The sequence below is a fragment of the Lactuca saligna genome, chromosome 1 (assembly GCF_052625555.1).
Source record: "Lactuca saligna cultivar CGN05327 chromosome 1, ASM5262555v1, whole genome shotgun sequence".
Classification (NCBI taxonomy): Eukaryota; Viridiplantae; Streptophyta; class Magnoliopsida; order Asterales; family Asteraceae; genus Lactuca; species Lactuca saligna.
Window position 1 is genome coordinate 176,882,760 of NC_136417.1, and position 27,063 is coordinate 176,909,822.

At 35.9% G+C, this 27,063-nt stretch overlaps 1 protein-coding gene across 1 annotated transcript; it reads right to left on the minus strand.

Moving 5' to 3' along the window:
- Positions 1-21,131: 21,131 nt before the first annotated feature.
- On the minus strand, positions 21,132-23,303 carry LOC145014120 (uncharacterized). Its single transcript, XM_078972493.1, has one exon. The coding sequence runs from the start codon at positions 23,301-23,303 to the stop codon at positions 21,132-21,134; it is 2,172 nt and encodes a 723-aa protein (XP_078828619.1).
- Between the last annotated feature and the right edge of the window lie 3,760 nt (positions 23,304-27,063).

Below are 27,063 nucleotides of genomic sequence, written 5' to 3' on the forward strand. Positions count from 1 at the left end.
ACTTGAGTGGTTGCAGCATTGACAGTCACCATTTGTTGCTTCTTTGCCAATTCCGAGCCTTGTCGCCATTTTCTCTTGTTGTGCTTTCCTTTCTTGTTATCATTCTCTTTCTTGTCTTCAATCTCCACTGGCTTCTTGCCCTTTTGTTGTTGTGGTCGTTCAGCTTCTTGGCCAATCTCTTGGCGCTGTCGAACATTTCAAGTTTGGCAGCGATCACATTTCCTTGGACCGGGGAGGTCAATCCCCAGATGAATCGTTCGATTTTCTTTCCTTTAGACGTAATCATGCCAGGTCACAATAATGACAACTCGCTGAACATTGATATATATGCATCTATATCAGAGTTTCGGATAGTGAGATCCCACAGCTCTTGCTCCATCTTCTGAATTTCGCCACGAGGGCAGTACTCAGCCATAAGCATTTCCTTCAGCTCCGTCCATGGCACCGAGTTGGCTACAGGGAGAGTCATGGCCTCTATATGTCCATTCCACCAGGTGAGAGCCTGGTCGACAAAGTTGCACGCGAAAAACTTCACTTTCAATTCCTTGGGGCATTCACATATTTCGAACACCGATTCCACCTTTTCGAGGCTATCACACCACCCGTGCCATTAAAGCTTCGCGGCATGGCATTGGTGAAATCCTTGTAGGAGCATGTTTTGGTCGGGCCTTGATTGATCCCGTTGTTCGAACTTTCTGCCCCTTGTCTGTTGACTCCTCCATTGTTCCCTTGGTGAATATGTGTCATTGTTGCGGTGACCGAAGCAGACACAGCTGCTTGGAATGCAACTGAGCCAACTTCTGGAGGGGTTGGTCTAGGGTTACCGCGAGTGGGTCAAGGCATCTTTCTGTCATGGAATGGAAAGATGTTGAGTGCCTATGGTTTTGTGAGATTGTGATCCTATAAACTAGGTGTGTAGCACGGATTTAAGCAATTTCACAACTTAGCATACAATCATGGACATATAACACATAGCAGATTACAACATCACAGTAGAACACATAAAACCTTTCATTAATATTATCCGCATTTTTGATACATGAAAATTCTGCTCGAAAGAGCATACATAAGTGGTGCAATTTCAGCAGCATAACGGCTCTATGAGTAGTGCAATCACTTAAACATAGAGTCGGGGTACATAGCATAGATCCTAATACTAGTAGGGTAAGTCTACTCCTAACACTCGATGGAGCGTCTTACGACTACAACGAGGTCATATGCCAAAGTGTTGTGCTAACAACTGGGCCATCTCAGTCATATCCCCAATGACTTCGTCCCTCTCATGCTAAGCTCGCACTGCTCATGTTTCCATAGCGAATAACTGTTGCCGCAGGGCGGCAATCTCAGCTTCTAGGGAGCGGTTCTCCCTTGTGGGATTTACTGGTGAGGCGGGATGGTCCGGCTGCGCCTCGCTGACAGGTTCCGTGGTAGTGTCCTCACCAGTGTCTTGTTCCTCCTCCATGTCGTCCTCAGCCTCATCGAACTCGTAATCAGTTTCTGTATACTCGTCAGGTCCCACGTTGTGTGCTACCCCCTGATCTCCTTCCGGCTCATCTTTGATCATCCCGTGGGCTACTAGGACTTGATGAAACTGAATGCCCTGGTTTTCTCCTTCCATGTCGACTGAGAGGGGCATGCGAATAACTATCATTACTCCTATGACGCTTCTATTATTGTATAGATTGAGTTGCGGTTCTCTTTTTGGTGATAAAGGGGTATGCTTTTAGGTTTTCCTACCATCACGGTTTCCTCGGGACACGTGATAGTTGTACCTTGGAGGAAATGTAGTTGATCAGGCTACATTCTCTCCTTGATACAACCATGTACAGTCTCGGCTCACCCGAGATGGTAGTATTATCTTGTTTGGTTTGGTATTATATTCTCTTTCGTAATTCACACAGGCAAAGATGTTTTATAGTTGTGTTTTATTTGTTTTGTTTTGTTCAGAGTTGGGCTAGTCCCTTTTTGGTTTATAGTTGCATATCAATGTGTGGTTAGATATGCTAGTTCACTATAAACAATGCTCTGATACCAACCTGTCACACCCCCGAACCAGACAGCGGAAACGTCCAAGGGCTAGAGTGACTTTAATTAAATACCTTCACAATGAATATACATGAATCATAACATAAACGTCACCACGCATCAATATATTACAACTGGAATTGTTCACATCAAGTACATTGTTTTAACATTACACATTCATACATAAATAGTTTGAGTGTTATCAACAACTTAACATCTAACATTACTTCATAATATTGTTCTGCTTACCTGATACCTAAGAATACAAGTTATTTTGGAAAAACGTCAACATATGAAATGTTGGTGAGTTCATAAGCAATGTTGTAATAAAATGATTTGTGTAGTTTTGTAAAAACCTAGAAAATCCGATATTTTCTGAAAAGACTTTTGTTTATCACAGTGTGAGATCCATAAGTTGATGCATGAATGATTTCAATATATATATATATATATATATATATATATATATATATATATATATATATATATATATATATATATATGAAGGGTATTTTGTATTATAGTTATAAGATTTCGAACGAGTAGTATTGAATTCCCCGGAAAACCCGATGTTTTCTGATATTGAAATGTATTCATGATTTCTGATTTTTTTTTATTGTCTTAGCGAATGAATATTGCTTAATCCACATAGTATATCGTCCTAATTTTGTCTACTTTGATTTCTCGTAAGCATTAGTGAACGAAGAGAAGGGGGGCATTATGTCCCACTACTATCGTAAGTACCTTAGGCTGTCGTGGATGCGAAGGACACAATGGTCCAACTCGCATTTGATTACTGTGACCTTACTAGCTTTTCTAATGGGACACTTTGGCCCACTAGCACATAAAAGCTATTGAAAGTTCTTTTATAAAATATTGGGTCATTGAAGGCCCAATAACATATAAGCATTATCCCTTTGGGCCCAAAGATCATGTTGGTGGGCTTGCAAGGCCCAACAAGCATGATTTGAAACTCATAAGCCCAAAGTTTGTAGGTTTATTCTTTTTAGTCATCACATATCTATTGGGGAGTTTTGTTTTAGCGATTGTTGTTTTGTGTTGATTCGAGACCAAATCAATTCGTTTATAACGATATTTGGTATTGAAGGTGTATTCGTTTTCCGTTTTGTCGCTAGTCGGGTATCTTGTATTTTGTCTTAATGAATTAATTTGTTTAAAAGTATGTTTTTTTTGCCTTTTCACTACCTTTCATTTATAAGAATGACACTTTTAGCCCCTTTATATAAAAGAATTTCGTTTTTAGTCCTTAAAACATTTTCTTGACACTTTTGTATCATAAACTTGTTGAAAAGACATTTTTAACCTAAAATTTATTTTGTAAACAGCTTTAGCCCTTCCAGAATGGTGTTTTCTCGGTTAGAACCCCAAATTTCGCAACTTTTATAGTTTTGGCCCAAAATATAAAAAGTTTACATTTTTTATCCTTTTTGAATTTGAAAAGCATTTTTGACCCTTGAAATAGTTTTATTTTACTTCAAATCCCCAGTTTTACATAATGTTAGAATTCAGCCCCTTAAAACTCCAAATTTCGCAATTTTGGGCTTATTGGGCCGAAAAGCCCATATTTAGCTCAATAACCTAAATTTTTGCATTTTAAGTCCTTTGAAAATTCTAATATTCAGAAAAATGATTATAAAAGCTGTTTCGACTCTTTTGACCCTCAAGAAACCGTGACTTGACAGTTTTTAACCCAAGTTTTGTATTTTTGACAATTTAAGCCCTAAAATGGGTTTTATGTTAGAATATGTTCCTCATAACCTTTTAAGCTATTTTTCTTGACTTTTTCAGTGTAAAATAACTTAGATTATGTTTGTTTCCTTTCTTAAGTCATAGATCTCGAATTATCACTCCTTTTTGTTACATATTTATCACAAAAACACATAACATCACACACATACATGCATAAAATCACACATAGCATACACATACACATAGATCTGCACATTTTCTTGTATTCTCCCCCATAAAACATATGAAAACCGAAAAAGAGGGGTATGAAGCTCACCTTGAGTTGTGTTTTCGGTTTTGAAGAAAGAAAAGAAGAAGATTTCGATCCTAGCAAGTCTTCTTGGTAGATCTCGAGTTTAGTGACTTCTAAGGTGCAAGATCACAAGTTGGAATAGATTTAGAAGAGATTTTTGATAAAACAAAGAGTCTAAGTCATAGATCCAAGTATGAACTTACCTTAGATGATGAGTTTTGTGGAGAAATCTCTTTGGAAGCTTCCTAGATCTCGAAAATTTGGAGAGGAATGGAGAGAGTTTCCTTGAGAGAGCTTGAGGGAATAGAAGGAATTTTTTTGAGTGTGTGTGTGTTGTGTTCGGCCGAGAGAAGAAGAGAGGAGAGAAGAGAGAAGGTTGATGAGATAGGTGTATGGAAGTATGAAAGTATGCATGGAAGTCCACTAAATAAAAATAAGTTGGCACACACAAGTCAACTCTTCCTTCTTGGTGGGCTTGGGCCGAGAATGGAGAGGGAAAGAGAAAGATTTGGGTCTTGAGTGCTTAGCCCTTATTATGACTCACTATAGATGAGGTTTGGGCCCAAATAAATCAAAGTGTAATTTTTATGACCTAATAGGGCTAAATTAATTTGGTTGTGACCCAATAAGGCCCAAAATATTATGTTTCATGTATATGGGTCCATTTAGGGCCCATTAGAGAGTTCTAGATTCAAGATGAATAATTTGGAAGTTTTTTAGTCCATTAGGCCCAATAAGGAAGTCCTAGTCCAAATTGGACTTAAACCGGGATTTCAAAGGTTTCCAATCCTTTGTTGATCTTTTGTAGTGCTAAAATGAAGTATTTGGTGAATTTTTGTTGTTATAGAATAATTATCATGCATGTTTTCTTGTTATTGATTAATAATTGTTATAAGTGTATTAGTTACAAGGCCTCAAAATTCCTAGTTGTGACATATTAGTAGGTCTATAATGATTGAGTGCATACGCTAAGGTTATATATATTCAAAGATATTATAGACTTAGAATTTATGACTATTTCTCTACTTCCTGTTCCTTGTTTGGTTGTGGACTTAGAGTAGAGTCATTTATTTGAAGGTCTATTCTATCCCAGATTATGTATAACTGGTATGCACTATGTGATTATAGAAGTGACTAATCAGGATCACCCCTATAAGTAATTGTAGGATTAGACGTCTATTAATTATCTCTTCTACCCCTATTCTTGCACGAACAACATGGCGGGAGCTCAACTACCAGGAGACCCCTATTCTCCTAACCAGGAAGACGGTGGCTAGAATGAAGAAAATCCTGAAGAGGATCCTGAGGAAATAATAGAAGAAGGTCCCGAAGATGATCCAAAGGAGGATCCGGATGAAGCGAAACCAAAAGAAGACCAAGACAAGAAGAAATGGGAGAAGACTCCAACGAGGAGCCCGAAGTCTATAGTACATCCCCAGTCAGCACACCTCGAAGAGATTTCCATGGTCTGGCACCTTGATGAGACGTAGATTTACAGAGATGGAGGTAGGAACAAGTTCAACGCCCTTCCTACAAGTATGCAAATAGGCTTCTACAACCTCAACAGAGGAGGATGAGTAGACATGGCCCTTCTTGTCATAATACGCAACATCTCTACCAGAAGGTACAAACACGAGCATCGGTCAGCCGAATCATGAAGGTTGGAGCTACCACCAAAACCACCGCAATTCACCTTCATCACCTGGATGGAGGCCATGAACAGATCAAAAACTACATCAAGCTTCTAGAGAGAAGTGACCGCAACTCGAGCCGAGATTAGAGAGTATCGGGAACGTCAAACAGCGTTAGAGAAAACGCGTGATAAAGGCAAAACATCAAATGACAGAAGCCAGGGCGGAGGTTATGGCAATGCAGACTTTCATGTCTTCATCCTATGGCCCACTAAACATCCCCGTCGTGAGTAGTACGCACACTACTGACATATTGATACAGACTCAGACTACTAGAATGCATTTAAATACTGCCCCTTCACATACATAAATTCGACCCTTCAAATTTAGGGACTACATTCTTCCAAGGGGTCGTGTCACTTCTAAAAGTTTTCCTTACATTAATGAAATGTAGACCTAATATAAGGTCAGACCCTCCCGGACTCTATGTACTAGAAGATATCAATGAAATTGGCATGCATTTTATTTCATTCGGAATTTACAATATATTTCATAAATTGGTATTACAAACAATTTGCGTGTGGTAACTCTGGGATTACTTAATGTATACCTCAAGGTTATGTTTAATTAAGAGACGATCGACTTAGAAATGGTGAGTCCGCCTTGGGTCCTGTTCCTTGTTTGGTTGTGGGCCTAGGGCAGACTCATTAAGTTCAACGGCCTATTAGACCTTAATTATACGCAACTCGTATATGTCAAGTGATCTTGGGAGTGGATCAAGAATGGAACAAATCACAAGATTACATTCGATTCACTACTATTAAATTCATAAGTTTATTTATGTGGTTTTCGTTATGAATTGCATGCAAGATACTTTTAAGTCGGAACATAATACAGAAAAATCTAGTTCAATAACATCCGACTTGTCACTGCTATTGGAGACTTACCGTCTGTCCGTCTTTAAAAACTTATGACAGAACTATGCCGCCGAAGAAAAATTCCATACCTTCCGACAGCGCACCAACACCACCTCCGCCACCACCTCCACAGTTAGATTCCGCAATGTTCCAAGTTGCAGTAACAACAGTCGTGGCAGCCGCAATGTCACAAATTGGTACGAATGGTACCGGTGGTGCTAGATCTGGCGCCACAAACTCTAACCACGGGGAGATTACAGGGCATACGAAGGAATATTCGTACAAGGATTTTACTAGTGGCAAACCCGATTCTTTCGATGGAAGCAGGGGCGCCATCACACTGATGCAATGGTTCGAGAAGACCGAATCGGTCTTCGAAATTTGTGCATGCCCCGAAGCAAGCAAGGTCTAATTTGCAGCTTGCACTTTCTCTGTCCGGGCCCTTACTTGGTGGAAAGGCCACGTTAAGTCACTGACGCTTGCAGTGGCTAACTCGTTAAGCTGGGAGGACTTAAAGACGATAATGCTGAAAGAGTACTTCCCAAGGGGCGAAGTGCAAAAACTATATCAAGAACTGTGGAATATCAAGATGATAGGCTCTGACCTTGCAGCTTACACTCACTAATTCTATGATCTAGCACTCCTTTGTCCCGCTATGGTCACCCCGGAAGACAAAAAGTTGGAACGATACGTCTGGGGATTATCTCCCCAAATTCAAGATATCGTGTTAGCCTCGAGACCGACTACCTTTGACAGCGCCAAGGAGTTGGCACAACAATTCATAGATCATAGTGTTGGCCATGACATGGTGACAACCGCCCCTGAGCAAGACGGAAGGGGAAACAACAAAAGGAAGTTCTGGAACGATAAGAAGAACCAACCGGACCATGACTCCACCAAGAAACAACATACTGTTTCTATGCATGCTGCCACAACCCGTGCCACTCCAGCACCCATTAATCGATATGCTGGAACCCTTACGAAATGTAACAAGTGTAACTTCCATCACACTGGGGTCTGTCGGGAGATGCATTGCAAAAATTGCAACAAGAAGGGACACATTGTCCGTTTCTGTAAGGCGCCGGTGCGACCCATCAACCAGATCCCCGACATGGGAGTAAGCCCATCTTGTTACGAGTGCGGTGAAACAGGACACTATAAGAGAGACTGTCCAAGGACAAGGAATGTTGGTGACGGTGGAAGGGTGCTTATGATCACCGTAGGAGAAACTTCCCCAGAACCACCCTTGAATATCGGTACGTGCTTCTAACCACCACATGTAGGATTTAAATTTTACTAAAACTAGTGTCAATTTAGGTTTTATCAACCATGGATCTAGAGAACATGACAAAACCCAAATAAGTCTTATCACGTATATAAAAACACAAGCTTTTTACTAGTGAATCTATGATGGCTAGTGTAAACATTATGGTCATATATCATTAAGATTCTATGGACTTATAATGTATAATTCCACCTTACTTCCTGTTCCTTTTTTGGTTGTGGGCTTAAGGCGGAGTCACTTATTCGAATGCCCTTGCAATCTTAATGATATACGACTAGTTTACACCAAGCGATTATAAAAGATCTGGTAGGACTTATTTTGCAAATTCGTCATTAATTGTCAAAGTACTCGTACTTCTAGTACTGACTAATTATATTATAAAATATTCATAGTAGTAATACCAAGGATAAAGCGGAGAGTATAAAGGCATATACATAGAATACACTATCATCCCCAAAACAAACACTTCTAGTTATAAATCAACTTAGCGTTGGCTACAATAATATGTCCCTACATCACTATGTAACATAAGCTAACTTGGTCCTCACCATATCAATTTCATGTGCGGCAAAAAGTACCCCCATCTTTTCCCCAAATTCTTGAAGTCCCAATCAAAACACCAATTTTGGGACGAAATTCCTTCTAACGGGGGGATGATGTGACAACCATCAATTTTTGGTCAGCTCAAAGTCAATTAAAGTCAACAAGTCAAACCGGTCAACTCAGCTAACCCTTGTATTTTGGGGGTTTGCAATATGTTTCCTATTATACAACTCGCAATCCTAATACAAAGTATCACTTAGAGCTTTCACGTGTTCGGAAATTCTAAACCCTAATCAGGGTACGTGATGAAACTACTCAATAAAACATTATCCCATACCCCACGAGGGCGTATAACGTTCATAACAAGGCTTAACGGGGTGTACAAACCTTGCATTACGAAGCCAAACACCTAAAAAGGTCACAAACGAAACCTCTCTCAATCTCTTTCACTCTATCTCTCTCTATCTAAAATCTCTCCCAAATCTCTCCTAAATCTCTCTCAAAATCTCTTTTAACTTTATAGAATCACTCGGGTCATCCCGACCCTTAACGGAGCTAAAAATCGCTCGAAACAAGAGGTTACTTGAAAAACAACCTTATAGGGCCGAAGATCCTATTAGGACCAAAGCTCCATTAGAGCCGAAACCCTTAAGAACCGAAACCCTATAGACCGAAACTGCTGGACCGAGCCGAACCTGCTGGACCGAACCGAACCGAACCTCGGAGGACCGAAGGTCCCTTCGGACCGAACCTCCTTTCGAGCTATTTCTCCTTCGGCCCATTTCTTCCCTTTCGTCTTCGGTCCTGGCTGCTAGGGGACCGAACTTCGGCCCTATCCGAGCAACTTCGCAGGAAGCCCCTTTTCACCCAGTTTTCGACCCCGACTTCGTTTTAAGCCTGTTTTCAATGATTTTCGCACGGGATTTTCATACAAATCCATATTTCATTATTTTAAACCTTCTAAAATCATTAGGGACCCATATCTTGGTGATTTCCAGAAGACAAAACCCTTACAATTGTGTGATGAAGTGCAAGGTACATAAAGGTACCATTGACTTCTCCCATAAAGTTATGACACTACTATTCATGCTTTATGTCACTATTCACATCAGCCCTCACCTACTCATTGTACTCTAACTCTTCTTCAACAAGCTTCCTTAGCTCAAACCCACAAAGGGACTTTACCATTCTCATTCCCTAGATCGCCAACACTTCACCAAAAAGCAAATACACTTTTCTCTCTCATTTCTCTTCTTCATTTCGAGATTTCCTCCAGGAGTTTTACAGTTCTCATCCATCTTTGGTAAGTAATTTCATCTCTCACTTGATTTCCTTACACTTCTTCACTCAAATCAAGAGTTCCTTACACAAATATCATCATATTTGTTGTTAGATCTACGAATCTTCAAGCATCTTCTAAGTGTTATTGAGTTGAAAACTTCTCTCCTTCATCATCCAACTACTAAAATCAATCAAGGTGAGTTCATACCCCTATATTTTCATGTTTTCTTAAGTTTTATGGGGTGGGGGGGAATACAAGTTAAAACACCAAGAACACAACTAAACTCAACCAACAGCTTTCATCAGAAACGTTGAGCCTCATTCACGGACTATTTTGACCTTCTTAAACTTTTTATCTTTCAAAACTATTTAATATGGAAGTAGTTCAGGCTCATAGCTTTAAAATTACTACTTGTACATCTCCATACGATTTTTCTACAATTTATGGTGATTTTTACAAAACAGCCTATCTTTCCATAAACAAATCCAGACCCGTCTGTGAATATGGACGTTTTCACACAAGTTCGAGGTCACTAAAAATCGTAATAAAATTTGTGAACAAACTAGACACATTTTATAAACTCTCAGAACTTACGGATTCTGATTTCGGCCTTTGATGATTTTTCTATAATTTTTCTAATATCAGTAACAAATAAGTAAAACTAGATAAATAGGTAACAAATTTCATTTGCACATTGTAACTTGCTAAGCAAGGTGCGTAGTATTACTTGAGTATATTTTGTTATATTACATGTCATTTTACTTGGTAAATAGGCATATATCAAAACACAAAAGGATTTCCATTGCATACAAACATTTTGATAAACTATAATAAGTAAAGCTTATGTCCACTACCACTACAACTTTTTGATAAACTATAAGAGGTATAGTTTAGGGTTCATTTACACTAAAAACACATTACTAAAGGTTTCATTTACACAAAAAGGGTTTTCATCACAAAAAACATTTTGATAAACTATAATACGTATGGTTTATGTTTCAGTTCAATACAAAAAGGGTTTTCAGTCGAAACACATAAATTTGTTAATGACTAATTTGTGAGTCAGTCGCTTCACGGTACTTTTAGAGTAACGCATTTTAAGTCATGTATTGTTACCAGAGTCTCTTGCAGGGAGAGCGTGATAGTTGTGTATAGATCTATATTGGGATTGACACCCCACACCTTACTGTTAGCTATAGTAGGACCTCGAGGTCTACGGGTGACAATTGTCATAACAGTTCCGACGCCTGAAGAACGTCGTCACAGGCCATCTAGGTGATAGCATGGTTATAATAACTCACATGGAGTATTAACAAAACATAGGATTTACGGGGATTTCATTCTTTTAACACAAGTTTTATGTCGATTTAAACTTACAAATACTATTATTAGTATGGAAAACACTAGTACATTTTGGGTCTTCAGTTTTAAGACTACTTTTCATCTAGGATTGTTAGTTTTTAGATATAATTGCTAAGTGTACATGTTAGGGTTATATAAAATTTAGTCGTAATCAACTTAGAATTGGTGGGCCCGCCTTACTTCATGTTTCTTCTTTGGTTGTGGGCCTAGGGTAGACCCATTATATTCGACGGTTTATTTAACTTAAATTTTATATAACTTATATACACTTGGAGATTATAGAAGGAAACTATAGGTATTTCTTGGATACACTATTTCATAACTTAGAAACTTACAATACACTCTTTAAGAAAATATTGGATTTTCTGGAATCACTTTATCGCTTTTACAAGGAAAACAACTTCTTCCTCAAATAAAACTCTTATGAACTCACCAACTTAACTGTTGACACTCTTCCAAAACTACTTGTATTCTCAGGAAATCAGTGAAAATGTAATCAACTGCTTTTGAGGACGGGACGCTAAGGCATTATGTTTAAAAGTCATTTTTTCATCATGATGTAATTTACTTGGAATCATGTAACTCGTACAACAATGTAACCTTTTAAATTATATTGATGATGGTTGTGTTTGCTTTCTTCATTATTTTATTCATTGTTATGATACTATACAAGAAGTTATCCGCCCCCGAATGTTTCCGCCGTTCTGGTTTGGGGTTGTGACATGTTAAGACATCTATGGTCTTCCCAAATCCTTAGGAACAAGCTTTCCTAATGAAGATGATATCCCAAATGGCAATCAGGGTGAAAGATCAATCCCTTTGTTGTGCATTAATGGGACATGAAATCATGCTTCGCTTCCTCCACCTCCTATTATTCTCCCTATCCCAAAAGTTCAAATACTTGAAAAGTTCAAGGTCACTCAATCCCTATTGGCAAGCCGGGAGAGTCGGGTGTCGAAGTCTCGAGGTAGCTGGCTATTGACTTGGTTCATCAGTCACTCCCTGATGACAGATTACAATATGACCCTTAGTGATCTTATCTATTTTCTTGATGATGCTAAATCAACAATGATTTGGGGCACTGGTAAAGCAAATTTGATTGGAAGATCTACTTCCCAAACTTCCATGGACATTAACAATGGTAACATTAGAAGTCCAGAAAATCTTTCTCTACCCAATGGTAAAGAAAAATGCCAAGTTTGAGATAGTCTCGTGTACCATTCCAAAGAGTCCATATGTTTCTTTTGCCAAAAGAAGGGGCACTAGTTGCGAAGCTGCCGAATTTACCTGAAAGTTCTTAAGGATGTAAAGGTCAAAAAGTTTAACTTTGTTTCAAGTTAAAGTCCATTATCTAACTCTATGAAGTCTCTTTTGGAGATTCTTAATACATAATGTAATCTAATTACATTTTGATGTTTTGTAGAATCAAAGGAAGCTTAAAGAAAGAGTATGTTGATTCATATCGCGAAGATGGATTTTGATCGCATGGTTCGATGATCAGAATTTTGAGCTGTTGCTTAAGAGTTATGATATATATTGCTTAGGAATAGGTAAAAACATAGTTCTCATTTGTATTTGCATAGTAAGGATAAGTTTTTCCGCAAATTTTAAAATAAAAGGAAAAGTTTTTTATTTATTTATTTTAATTATCCTTACAATGACATTTGTAAAATTTGTTGTTTATATGTTTCCATTGATAAGAAATATTGGAAAAATGAATTTGATTCTTTCATTTGTGGTAATGTCATAATTTACAAAGATAAAGGAAATATTCTCATCACCCAAGTTTCAGTTAGATAGAAACTTGGAATCATGCAACTTGCAATGTGTGATGAATGAGAATTTTAATCTTTGGAAAATTAAGACTAATTCCTTGTTCATATGTATATGTGAGTCAAGTGAAGGACTAGGGGATCGGGTACACTGGGTGTGCGTTGGTCAGGTCCACCACAAAAGATCGATAAGACTATTCGTCTTGATTTACTAAAGTTTAGTAAATATGGTTATGCTTACAAGTTTAAGTGTAATTCTAAAACATTGGAAAAGTTTCAATGTATGGCAGAACGAATAAGAAGAATCAAATTAGGCAGAAAGATAAAAGTTTCTCCAATCTGAAAAGATGGGAGAGTACTTGAGTATCTTGTTTTATGATTATCTTGGTGATTGTGAACCCATATCACAATTGATCCTCTAAGGACACCTTAGGGCATTTGTTTGGCTAAGGAGAAGAATCGTGAATTGTTGAAATGGTTAAATCAAAAGATAAATCATACTTCGCTCCAAAATAAAGTCTTAGAGTTATACTCCAAGATTGAGCCTTGAGTGACATAAGTTTATAACACTTGACAAATGTAGAGTAAAATGTTTTCTTACTCTTATACATTTGGGATTGGTAAGTTGTGATGTTTTGGATAAGACAAAGACCAACTAAGACCAATTCTGTGAAGTGTTAGTCTTGATAACAATCCGCACTAACTCTTGAATATTTGTTTTGTCAAGGAATGGTTATTGATAGGAGAATCTTATATGTCAAGAGGACAGTGGGAGTCTTAAAGATCATGGAAAAGTTTCAAGAAATAATCAAGAATAAAACATATTATTTAATCGCTAGCACACGACTTGAGGTTTATAACCTATTGTGTTGACATATTCTTATTTCTGTGCCCATTCCAGTTGAAGTTGACTATGCATATGAGTTCTATGAGTTCTCAATTGTTTTCATAACAATCTGGAAGCAATGGTAGGCCCTTATGCTACCGGGTGGCAAGAAAATGAGATTGGACAAGTTCAGTCCATTTGAATTAGGATTTGTCACTGACCTTGTCTTATGATTAAGGTTTTGACAAATTCACATGGATAGGAACACATACACCATAAAAATCTAAGTGTCATAAGGTTTCTCTTCGATTCATGAAAATGATGGTAAGGAAACGCTTTCACTAAGTAGATTTTAAGTAGATAGAAATTGTGATATTTGCATTCTCAAAGTCGTTAATGGAGCGTGTGTCACTAACATGGACTTGTGAGAATGACAAAAGGTCTAAACATTATGATTACGACATCCCTGTTCATAATTGTTTAGAGACACATGTGAGCTATCTAAGGAAAGGTGTATGATTTTGATAAAGTCTTATCAAAGCGATCTCGTATCAGAAATCTGAACTTTGGTAAGAAAGTCGATAGAGTATTGATTTCTAAAAGTCCAGCTGATTTCTGGGTACATGTCAAAGCTAGTGGGAGCATAAGTGTTATGCTAGTAAGATAATAATCATTGTGCTAGTGGGAGTATGATTATTATGTTAAGTGTTCCAAGTTAGCAATGTTAATTATAGAAAACAAAAGTTTCAATTTGCTTTGAAAAGTTGCTTTGCTATAATTAAGGGAGAGGATTTTATACTTCATTCCAGTTCTACAAGCTTAGATTGAGATTTTAATCAACTTTAGTCAAGTATATATATGAATGTTATGTTGGAATGGTTCAACATAAGGAAATTCTCTATATGTTGCGTTCTCAAAATTCGTTTATGATTACGACATCCCTCTTCATAGTTCGAATTGTGAGAACATGGCAAATAAAAATTTTATAGCACGAATTGTGTCCCATATGCTTCGGGTATAGGTTCGATTACATGTGCTATAATATTCATCCATTCTAAATTTTCCAAATGCCGAAGGCATTAAGAGGGAAAAAGGAATAGAACTGGATATGGCTAAGATGATTAAGCGATTGTTGAGGATAATCTGAGGTTTACCAAAGATTGGTTGCTCATGGATAATTGGAAGTATATAGTTAGGACCATATTGATATATTCTGAAAAGAGGCAACTCTTGTTCAGAAGTGATAGTCAAAATGGTAATATGGAAATGTTTCCATAGGTGGAAATTATTCTTTGAATCTGTGTAAGATTAGAAAACTTAATGCAAAGAAGGATGTTCAAAGCAATGTACTTTGAATTTGAGACTTCGGTTCCATGGAATTGTTTTCCATTGGAATACTTTGTAATGTTTGTTGCCAAAGTCTTCGTGACTTGGGCATTGTCATTACAAGAGGATCATTGCATATAAGTTTAGAATCTAACAGATTACAATAAATGGCAAGAGTTTGGTATTCTTACATTTACAATAAGGATTAGGATTGTGAAATGAGCCTCTTTGATCGATCTGTTTCACAAAGTAAGGATCATAAGACAAACATAGTGTGCATACTTGGAGTATGACATAACTATTGTTTGGATAAACATAGTATGCATGCTTGGAGCATTGCATGACTATTGTTTTATTCAAGTATTAAGTTGATTAATCGAAACATAAAATGAATAATGAGTAATCAATATGGTGCTTAGATAAAAGGTGTTTTTATTTACACTCAAAGTGTTGGGGCCATATAGGATTAGTATTATTCTTGTGTTTCACTTTGCATGTTTTGACTTCCCGGATAACTAAGTTATTGAAACCATCCACAGTCAATAATACGTTGGAAGTAAGTATTAAGGCAAGACTATCATGAATTGGGTTTGTAGATGTCTAAAGTGTTTAGACATAGAAAAAGGTTGTTGCAACATTCATGAGTGCTCCTGGAATGAGATTCGAGTATTGGATTCAACCCACGCTCATTTGAATCACTTCATCACGAGTGGATCATGAGACGATAATAACTTATATTCTTCAAAATTAGAGATATGACTTGTTGACTATGAGTTGGTTATACATTGATTGCACGAAAACGCATTGGTAACTCAATGTTATAAAACGTGCCTTTGTGTATGATTCAACAAGTAGTAGAACAAGCATGTGAGTCGAAGTTTATCCATTCCTTTTTCCCTTAAAGGGATAAAAGCGATATATTTGGGCCCCTTGATGATTTAGTGATGACACATGTGAGTGCTTGGCTAAGCCAGGACTGATTCGATTTGTTCAATCAGTTAGTCTTCATAAATCGGAAATCAGGAAACAACAAATAGATAGAGAGAATGATTATAATCCATTTCTCAGTCCATATGATATCTAGAATGGAGGAATATATGATCCCTTATCTAATGGACAAGTCATTGACAAGGTCAGAGTTCGACAACGACTTTAAGAGCTACGATTGCCAGTTGGTTTTTGAAGTCATGCTCAATAATAGTTTTAGACTTATCCAAGTGGGAGACTGTTGGATTAATGTCTAAGTCCATAACTATAATTGGTATGTACTTGACCCGACTCGGCATGGTCCATTTGGGTTGCATGGCATCGGGACAATTGGATAGACAAGATGAGAAAAAAAAGGATACTAGTGATTTATATTAATATATTATAAGTTCTAATATATTAATATATAATCATATTATTTAATTTGTATTGATCAAGAATTAATTTATTATTAATTAAGTGATCAAAATGAACTAATTAAATAAGAACTCTTATATATATGTGTAGTGGGCCAAGTTCATTTAGGATGGGCTAAGCTTTCATGGATAGTCCACGGAGCTTTAACCCATGTAGGGTTTAACCTTAATCCTCCACACTATATAAAGGGTCCTATGGTTCATTAAATGGGTGCTAAGCACTAGTGTGGATACACAAGAGGGCAAGCCGATTTCTATGAGTCAAGTATCCTCTCTCATGGTTATTCCAAATGTTCATGATGTTATGTGAACCATTTGAGGTGTCACACTTGGGACACTAGGCTCTTAAGCTCCATGGAATCAAGCTACAACAAAGAGGTATGTATTCTATCTAGTTTTGTTGTACTAATACATAAGATTGTATGCTAGTTAGGGTAATACCTTGGAAACTTCAAGTTTGCATGTATAATAGAGAAAACATAGATCCAAGGTATTTAGGATTGCATGCACACCTTAGGAGTGTTAGAATGCTCAAAAACCATCAATATGTATATATATATATATATATATATATATATATATATATATATATATATATATATATATATATCTGTGTGTGTGTGTGTGCTGATCAGCTGGGTCTTGCTTGTTACTGTGATATGTGATATTGTATACTGAGACTGCTGATAGTCTCCAAGGTTGCTAAAAACCCACTAGGCGTGCAGTTTCCCCACTGAGACTGTCGATAGTCTTCAGAGTTGCTGATAACCCACCAGACATGTTGTTTGCCCACTAGGATTGCTGATATTCCCCATGATTGCTGATAACTCATAGTTGATTATTTGTGTTGTGATATGCATGATATTTTGGGGAACTTACTAAGATTTGTTTTTACGATTTGTGGTTTACATGTTTCAGGTTTTCTTATATTAAAGGAGGGGCACGTCTCGATTCCACTGCATCAATAGGGGGCTTGTGCACATGATAACTTTTAATGATACTCTGATAAATGTCTTAAGATCTTGTAGTTATGAATTGAATAAACATTTATAGTTTTAAATTGAAAAAAAAAATTAGGTTGAAATTTGGAGCGTTTTAAAAAATCAGTCATTTATTCAATTGAACTGAAAGGTAAAAGCATGCCACCATAATTTCCATAACGATTACAGCTTACTTTTAAGAGTTACCTATTTCAAATGGCAAACACTCACCAATCTAAAAAGCATTTAGGTATATGGAAACATATACATCTATACCTACCTTCCACACATTGAGATTCAAGAAATTCAAATAAATAAATTCATTACTAGTTTAAAGTTAGTGATCCAACGCTTCACCAAGTAAAATATGAACATCACTAATAGTATAATACTAATATCATACATAATTAAACTTTAATCCCCAAATTTAAGCAAATACCAGAAAAAATTTCAATAGAGTAACATCTATAAATAAGTTTTTTTCTTTGAGTAAGGGCACATATAAAATGTATTAACTAAACTATTAATTACGAGAAATATTACCATAATTAAATATGAAATTTATTGATTATAGAAAATATTATTCATAATTAGTGCATTTCACATTTAATTATGGTAATATTTCCCATGATTAATAGCTATTATGTGTGCCTTTATGGCACATATTAGAAAATCTCCTATTCATTAGTTAAACAAAAAAAACTAATCACATACTTAACTTATTAATCACTTAAACGGTCAACAAAAAGATAAACCTGAAAATTAAAAGGAAAACCTTATAATCACAATTAATGGGTCTAATTTCTCTCATGTTGCTATGTTATTGTCCTTAAAGGACCGAAGCACCCTGGTTGAAGCATTTCATCTACCATTTGGAGTGCATAGTGAAACTTCCATTCAAATCTCAATATCTCCCATCTTTGATGTACTTTTATTGGTTTTGTATGTGTACCTATATGTACATATAGAAAGATGAAACTAGGTTTTTAGTGTAAAGGAGGTGTCGACAGAGACTGCAACTTATTGTTAAAAATTTTCAGAGAAAACACTAGTGACGATGGTAAAAAGAGAGGATGGGAGACTGCAACTTATTGTTGATAATTTTCTTGAACACCCACGTGTAGCAGCTCCAATTTCCCAAATACAATAATCACATAAAAATAAGGAACAACGCGTATGGGGAGTGGTGACGCATGCTAAAGAGATGTTAAAACATGTCATATCAGATTTTTTTTCTTCCACCGAATCTTTTGTCATAGAAAATATATGCACTTGGATTTTGAGAAAAAATATTAAAACAAAAATGCAAATAAAAGATGACCGCCTTTTAATTTTTTTAAAAAAATTAAAAATAAATACAAAATGACCAATGACAGCCCACACCAAAGATTCTTTTCCTCACTCTCTTCTTGCTAGTGAACTAGCGAACTCTACTTAGCGTGTTTGCTTAACATGATGTTAGGAGTGGTGTTTTGCTCATGTTAAGCTTTTGGTGAGTGGGCTTGGCGCCCCCGCTCCCTTTAGCCTAATAGAAGATACAACAGAAAATTTCAGTAGAAGATACATGAGATATGGAGAAGCGCATAAAAGTTTGCAGAGACGGAAGGATGAAAACGCACAACAAATAAACACATAGCCGATTGAAGAATATGATAGATAGGAGCAGAGTCGATAGGCGAAGTGGAAGGAAACGATTGATTCATAAGGGCGGTGCTCCGATTCATGGCGAAAACCAACCAGTGAGCAGAGAATTCCTGTCGGCAACATCAAAACAGGAAACCACCACCTCAAATATAAACGTTGTTCATAAACACTACTCATATTAATATGTATGTATATAATTAGTTTTTTGATTCCTCATTCTTGTGTAATCATATTTTTAATTTACTAGTAATTTTTTCCCAAATTACCTAACATCAATATTTAAAACTTAAAAGTTCAATACACATTTTTAAAAATAATGATAACCCTTTTATTTTTCACACATAGCCTCAAAATCATTGAACCATCCCCATTAAACTTAATATATTTCAATATAATATATGGAAAATACGCAATGGCTCTATTATGCATTTCAGCTTTACCTTTTTGGTCCTTCAATTTTTTTCCATGCCATTTAACAAAACAAACTGTTTTTTTTTTTTTTTTTTTTTTGGCTGGTTATCCTTTGCCACATTGACATTCATTTTTTACTATTGGTTCGTAGACGTTTGAATTTCTATATTTATATTAATTTCTTTTCACTTTAGAATTAAAAAATAAATAAATAAATATGGCTCTCTCTCTCTGTACCGAATCGTAATTCTCAGATTCATCGTCTTTGAAATCTATCCCTAAACCAAATATGATGGTGTATGATTGGATTATGCCAAGAATCAAAATCAATCATTGGACTCTACTACAGATGATTCGTGGGACTGTGGGTTTTCTAATCCCATATTGAAATCATCAGTGCACCAAGCAACGCCACACACCACTCTTTTGGTTTTTCCATCGAATTTGTGTTGGGTTTTCTTGAGATTCGAAGTTCGTAAAGAGGAATGAAGAAAAAAAATACAAACAGCTCTAACAGAGCCATTAATGAAATCTCTAGGATGGCTTTTGTTTTAAGATTTTGTAGGTTCGATGGAACTTCCAGGATGGAAGGAAGATACAAAAAGATATATCGAGTTTCAATTCCTAGATCTGAACGGAAACGTAAGCAACCGAATCAAACTCTGATTAGTATCAAAAGAACGCCGGTGTGGTTGTAAGATAGTCGGTCCTACCTGCGATGTTTAATTGTGTTGTTTCCCGTTGAAGTCGATTTTGATTATATGTTCACTTGTTCATAGATGAACACAATGAACACAAACAGACCCACAAATTGATTTTTGGTTTTGTTAGGGCTAGAAAGTGTTGAATTTAGAGCTGGAAAACGTCGACATGGCAGATTTATACAAATCTTAATTTCTGATCTTGATCTTGCTTATGTTTGATCTTAATCTTGCTTATGTTTGATCTGGAATGAAGGTCATATTGATTAAAGTTTTATGGGAACTAAATTGGAATGGATCTGATATATTAAAACAAACACGTTCATGTACATGGAGAGAGAGAGAGAGAGAGAGAGAGAGAGAGAGAGAGAGAGAGAGAGAGAGAGAGAGAGAGAGAGAGAGAGAGAGAGAGAGAGAGAGAGAGGGGTGGATTTAATTTATTTTTTTAATTAACTATAAACCACTCTGTCTATAGCTAAAAAAGGTTAAGGGACTAGATGATCACGTCAATAACCAAATTGTTCTCTTAAATAGTGGCACAAAAAAACTTTAGGGATTGAAAAGATAAAATAAAGCGAAAAAAACTTCAAAAACTAAAAGGGTAAAATCGAAATATATAATGGGTCGTTGCTTCCGTATATTATACCCAAACAAAGATGTGGGAAATGAAAAAACAAGGACATAAATATATCTTTTAGGGAAAACTTATTGAAAATCTTCACAATGGATTCAATCCATAATTTTTTTACAGATGATGCAGCCAAAATATGTAGTTACCTCAACGTTTGTGTAATCTTAAGTAACTTAATTCACATCGATGATAAAGGACAAATGATAAAAGGGAAATACAAGAGTCTATTTATTAAAACTTTATTTCATCGATACAGAAGCATTATGTCTTGTAAAGACTCCCTAAATGTATTTAAAAACTGAAACTCAAATGGTTAGAGATATAACAACAAAATGCATTTCCTAGTGTTATTTTAGACCATCTATTAGAACTCCCAGATAAGACATGAAACTACTTGCCAACAATGAGTTTTGCTCTTGCTTTTCCTTCATTAATTGGGTATTGATCACCCAAACCAAAATGAGCTATTAACAACCAAACGATAGTAATGAGCTCACCACCTTTGCTCACTTGGTCTGCTAGTGTGTTAGCTCTTGCATGGCTTGCACCGTAACATAACAACTCCACCCATACCTTGCTTATAATCGACCATTTATTATTACTCGGGTCCTTCTCCTCTATCCCCATCAAATCTTTGGCCAAAATGCAACTATCAAATAGCAAGGATTTGCTCCGATCACCACTTATAGTCACTGGTGGCACATCCGTGGGTACGTCAAGAATCTTCATGCAAGCGTTTCTCTGATCCCAATCAACTCCAATATTTAAAACCCTTTTGACCTCAGCACAAGTATCTCGGAACCGTACTTGTCCAATGCCTGCTACTATTACCGGCATCATGTTTGGTTGCATGATAAGAAGATACAACATGTAATCTGATAATACTTTTGCAATATCGCGAAGATTATGATCCTTTTTGTCATCTTTGGTTTCCGTTTTAAGTTCTTTGTTGTAGCATAACTCGGTGGCGATGTGCCATATAATGATACTTTGATCGTAGTCAACATCTACAACATGTGTAAGTAAGCTATGCCAATCTTGTTGCAACTGGATTACCCAACTTCCTCGTGCTGAACTTATCTCCTTTGTAGTTTCCAAGTCATCAGCGAGTTCTGATTTTATTTTTAACTCCTGGAAGATGAAGTCTTTGAGTTTTTGGTCGACATTTTTGTATTCCACATACTTGAGCCCGTCAAAAAATCCAGTAAACCCAAACTTGTCAATAAAACGTTGATTTAGGGTTGGGCGTGGGTGCAAGCAATAATCGATAAGGTTGTAAGTTGAAATAAATTCCCACCACCTTCGTCTTAAGAACTTAATTTCCCATTTGCGAGTTTGCGGATGCTCTTTTTTGTCCGAGAGTGGGCCCTGATCAGTCAAGAGTCGGAGGAATGCACTGATGATTGATGTCTTGATAGACTTTTTGTCGATCTCAACATGAAGAGATTTCCATAAATAAATGATGGTCCAATATGAAAACAAGAGCATGAGTAGAGCGGTCACATCCAAAATCAAAGCACCAAACAGCAAAATATAGGTAATCATCACATCAAAGCTTCGGAAATTTGTTTTGTCTTCATATATAAATAGAAAGATGGATGCGCAAATTGTTGCAAACGATAAAATCCGGCTAATGGCTCCGGTTAAACAAAACACCACCGGAAGTTTCGTAAAGAGAACATCATAGATTAAATTTAACTCAATCTCAATCACTTTGAAAGCATCTTTTGCGGTCCGATTTAGGAAGAAATCCCGACTCCGATTCTGTTGCCTCCGATTGATCAAAATCATATCAACAACAAGCCCTTTGAATGTTTTAAAGAACTCATAAGCATGTCGCACCATCTCCAACTCTGTTAAATTCCCTTTTATAGAGTTTTTAATTACTGAGTTGGCTCTATCCGGCTCTGGAACCATCTGAATTCTAGTCGGTAGTTTCGCCTCCCTCCTCGAATGATATTCAATTGAGAGTTTCGCATACATCGGCCCAGGATCAGGAGTTGGGAACATGTACTCTTTGAATCTGTTGGAACTAGCAAGAAAAAGAGAATACGTTTTTTCCGCATATTTTATGAAACCTGTTAAGAACATGAACATTGTCGGAATCCATAGCCGATTTTCAGGTAGTGACTGAATAAACACATAAAATGCAACAACACATTGGAAAAGAAGACCAAAAAGATGACGTGGCCACAACTCATTGTCTTCTAATGCAAAAGCTGTAATGGTGTCTGGACCACCGAGGTGCACCAAAAGAAATGGCGCCCAGAAAGCGAGAAGGTCTTTGTGATGCATACCCACCCTACTGTCTTTTTTGGCTTGGTTCTCATTAGGGTTCCCTTGGCTGCTTGAGATGAGCCCAAGAGCAAAGTTAGCCGCACAATCAGCTAGCAAATATGAACACCACAATGAAAGGATTATCCAGTTATTTTTTGTTCGTTTTCTCAAAGGAGCAACGAGAATCAAAAACATTTGAAAGAAAAGACTCAATATAATGAACACTCGGATATCCCATGCATAATACAACTGTTTCCATTTCTCAGGAATCGGAATCTCCAGCATCATTCTAAGCATTTTGCTTTCGTAAATGCAATTTCTTCTTGAAGTTATCTGTAAAATATTGAAAATCGCTACTTATTAATCGTTGACATAAATAAATTCAAATTTGCAGGTATATAGTACATATGTAAATACTCCCATATGATCTAACACTTTGCATATTTGGAAAATGGAAACTATTATGAAGAGATCAGATTCATGCATCTATTATGCCCTGAATGTACACGTTAATTGTCAAAAAATCAGCGACAGACTTGTGTCATTTCACTAAATTCTAATTTTGGAATATATATATATATATATATATATATATATATATATATATATATATATATATATATATATATATATATATATATATATATATATATATATATATATAGGGTAAAGTGAATATACCTAACAACCTTATATAAGCTTAGGTACCTAACCATATCATACTACGTAATTTTGTATCATATTTGTATTGTAACCACCCAAAGTTCTTAAAATTCAACCTCATAACTTGATTGCTTCCAAAATCTTTGGACTTTTACCATTATCTTCCTTCAAATGACGTCTTTCTATCGGAGACCCCCTGGTGGGCTTCATATACTACCGTTACAAATCAAATGGTGTAGGAGGAATATAATAGTGAATGTCTGAAAATCTTGGAAGTAAATCAAGTTAAGGGTTGAAGTTTAAGAACTTTAAACGATTGCAATGGAAATATAATGCAAAACAATGTAGTATAATGTGGTTAGGTAGCTAAGCTTATATAAGGTTGTTAGGTATATTCACTTTACCCATATATATATATATATATATATATATATATATATATATATATATATATATATATATATATATATATATATATATATATATATATATATATATATATATATATATATAGTTTGGGAATTTTTTTATTTCAACTATGCACATAAATTTTTTAGATTAAATCTAGAATTTTTATACTGAAATGGCAATTTATTTTCCAGTAAATTGAAATGGTAACATACAAAATTTTGCAACAAATATACGACAAAAATGAAAACGTGTTATTCCAAATTTTGCGACAAATTTCTAAGTACATTATTTGCGGCATCTTGTTTTCATTTAACATTCTACAATCTACATCAAGTATTGCAAAATGAATTATTATAGTTATCTAAGAATTATCTTGCTGACTTTGTTGCTAGTGGAGGAAATTTTTGCCGTGTTAATATATTATGCGATTATTATATTAATTTGAAATAGTAGTAATTATTTAAGAATTAATCATAATTAATAGGAATTAATTTTGGGTTAATTGAAACTAACAAAATATGCAAAGGTTAAATTGCAATTGGTCAATAGTTGAATAAAGATGAAAATTCTAGAACCTCTAGCCTATGGTAAGTTTTAAGAGACTTTTGGAAGGGTTCTAGAAGCTCTTAACTAGATAAGGAAACTATATTTGAATAGCCATAAAATAGTATTCTTTTATTATTCAAATATATGGTTTCAGGGTTATCTGGAAGCTATATAAAGGATGTTAACACTAAGCTAAAATCTATCCCTCCACCTCACTTAAAGAAATCAGTTTTCTCCTCTTTCTTCTATCTCTACTATTTTTTTTCATAAGGTTTTGGTGTGACACATTAGAGGCTACCACATTATTGGAGCTAGCATTCCAAAGAAAGGTTCTTGAAAGTGGTTGTTATATTCGATAGGTATGTGATTCCAAGTATGTGATTTTCGGTTTTACATATGGTAGTTTAGGTTTTCAAAGTATGTTGCTATTATGAGAAAAATCATAGATTTCTATGTTGTGTGTGCCCATAACTATTTATGTGAAATCATGTTGTGTAAATCATTTTTGATTAATTATTATGTAACCTACAATACCCATCAGTAGTATCAGAGCCTAGGGCATTGTCTATAAGATGCATATTTGTAAAACCCCTAAAAGAAACCTACAAAATTGAAAATCCTAGTCCTCTAGGGGTTTTCAGTTTTTCCGTCCCTCCTTGATTTTTTTAGAAACTTACTAGGGTTTCCCTAATTCCCTTGTTTGTTATTTTACTTGTAAAATTTAAACAACTAAAAACTAGGTAACCTAAAACCCAAAATTCAAATTTAGGAAAAGGGATTAAGACTAAATAGATTAGTTACTTAAAGATTAATTAAAGATAATTATTTAAGGATTGAGGAAATGGTTAACATTACTTTCATGTTGTAACATCGACTTTCTAAATTATTCAGTTAAAGACTTTAAGATTTTAAGAGTAGGGTTTTTAGGAAAAACCTGAAGTCACAACACGGATGGAAAGGGAACGCGACGCGACCACGTCACTTAAGTAGCGGCTTGGTCAGGTGTTGACCGCGGAGCGGTGGTAGCTGGGTTCTAAATCCTAGATTTTGGGTCTTAGGCTCTCTATAATGGTGCTACCTTTCTAGGGTCTCTCTCTATTGGAACCTCCTACTTTAGAGAACTAAACACTAGCCTTGCCTGTTTTGTGCTTTAGTATGTGTATAAGTGTTTGAGCCTTGAAGCACCATTTAGAGAAGAAGAAGATGATCATGGAGCTTGAAAAGATTTCTCTAGCTGAGTTTTTGCTTTCAAGCTTCTCAAAGATCTTCTACAGGTATAAAGTTCATACATTTTTGGTTTAATGATTGTTTATGCTTGTTATAGATTCATTAGTTTGATTTGTGAGGATAGTTATTGGAGTTTTAGAAACTCCGGAACTAGTGCTTGAGCTTTGGATAATTTACGGACCTTTTGGTCCCAAAAAGTTGTATGCTTTCCACCAATTCAAGTAATGCTTGTTTTAATGGTCATCTTGGGTTAATTTGAGTGTTAGGATTTGAGTTTTTGAGTTGGACTAATGGTGTAATTGATAAACTCAAGAGCTTCGTCCATTAAGTTCCTTAGAAGCATCATATATGAGCTTTTAAGTTATAGGTAGTAAGCGTTAAGAGTGTATGGACTATGTTGTCAAGACGTAAACCATGGTGCGATAGGTAGTAGGTTGCCGCATGGGTGGTGAGGTCCAAATGCAACCGTTTTTCTTTTAGTGACCGATGTGCAACCATGGAGCTGGTCGCGACATGCAGGTTATTGACCATTAATATTTTACCAGTAAGAATTTTGGTCAAACTTGGAGGTTTTGAGTTATAGAATGAGATTTGAGTCTCTATTGGTTTAAGCAGTTTGTTTAGCTAATCCTTTGGGGTTTCGAATAGTTGTCTTCATCTCTTGATCCAGATGAGACTTTTCACTTTACTTAGTAGGACATTATGTTTATTGGAATGCTTTTTTACTTTATGACAAATTCTTGTATGTTTATATGTTTGTTGGGCTAGGCTTGCTTGGTTAAAATAGATCGTTGGGCTAGGCCCGCTACATTAGGTTGTATGTAGTATCTTAGGGAACTCATTAAGCTTTGCTTTTACTATTTTAAGTTTAAATGTTTTAGGTACTTCTCATACCAAAGGGACTGGCACAACATGATTGCATTGCATCGGCTTTTATGATTTCAGATATTTCTACACATATAATTTTTTGACTCTAATTTATTTAATCAAAACGATTGAGATATTATTTTTATGATTGAATAACATGATTCCCATTGTTTTTTTAGAAATAAAAATTCTATTTGAAATATGGGACGTTACAAGTTGGTCGTAGAGTCTTGGTTTAAGGTACTGTGACTAGCACTATGAGTGTCTAAACTTAACAAATGACTGAGAGATTTCTTTTACGAAAACATTTTTATGAAAAGTTTAATAAAAA

What these genes read in the sequence shown, in the direction of transcription:
- LOC145014120 (XM_078972493.1), bottom strand. Translation starts at nt 23,303, where the DNA reads ATGCTGGAGATTCCGATTCCTGAGAAATGGAAACAGTTGTATTATGCA.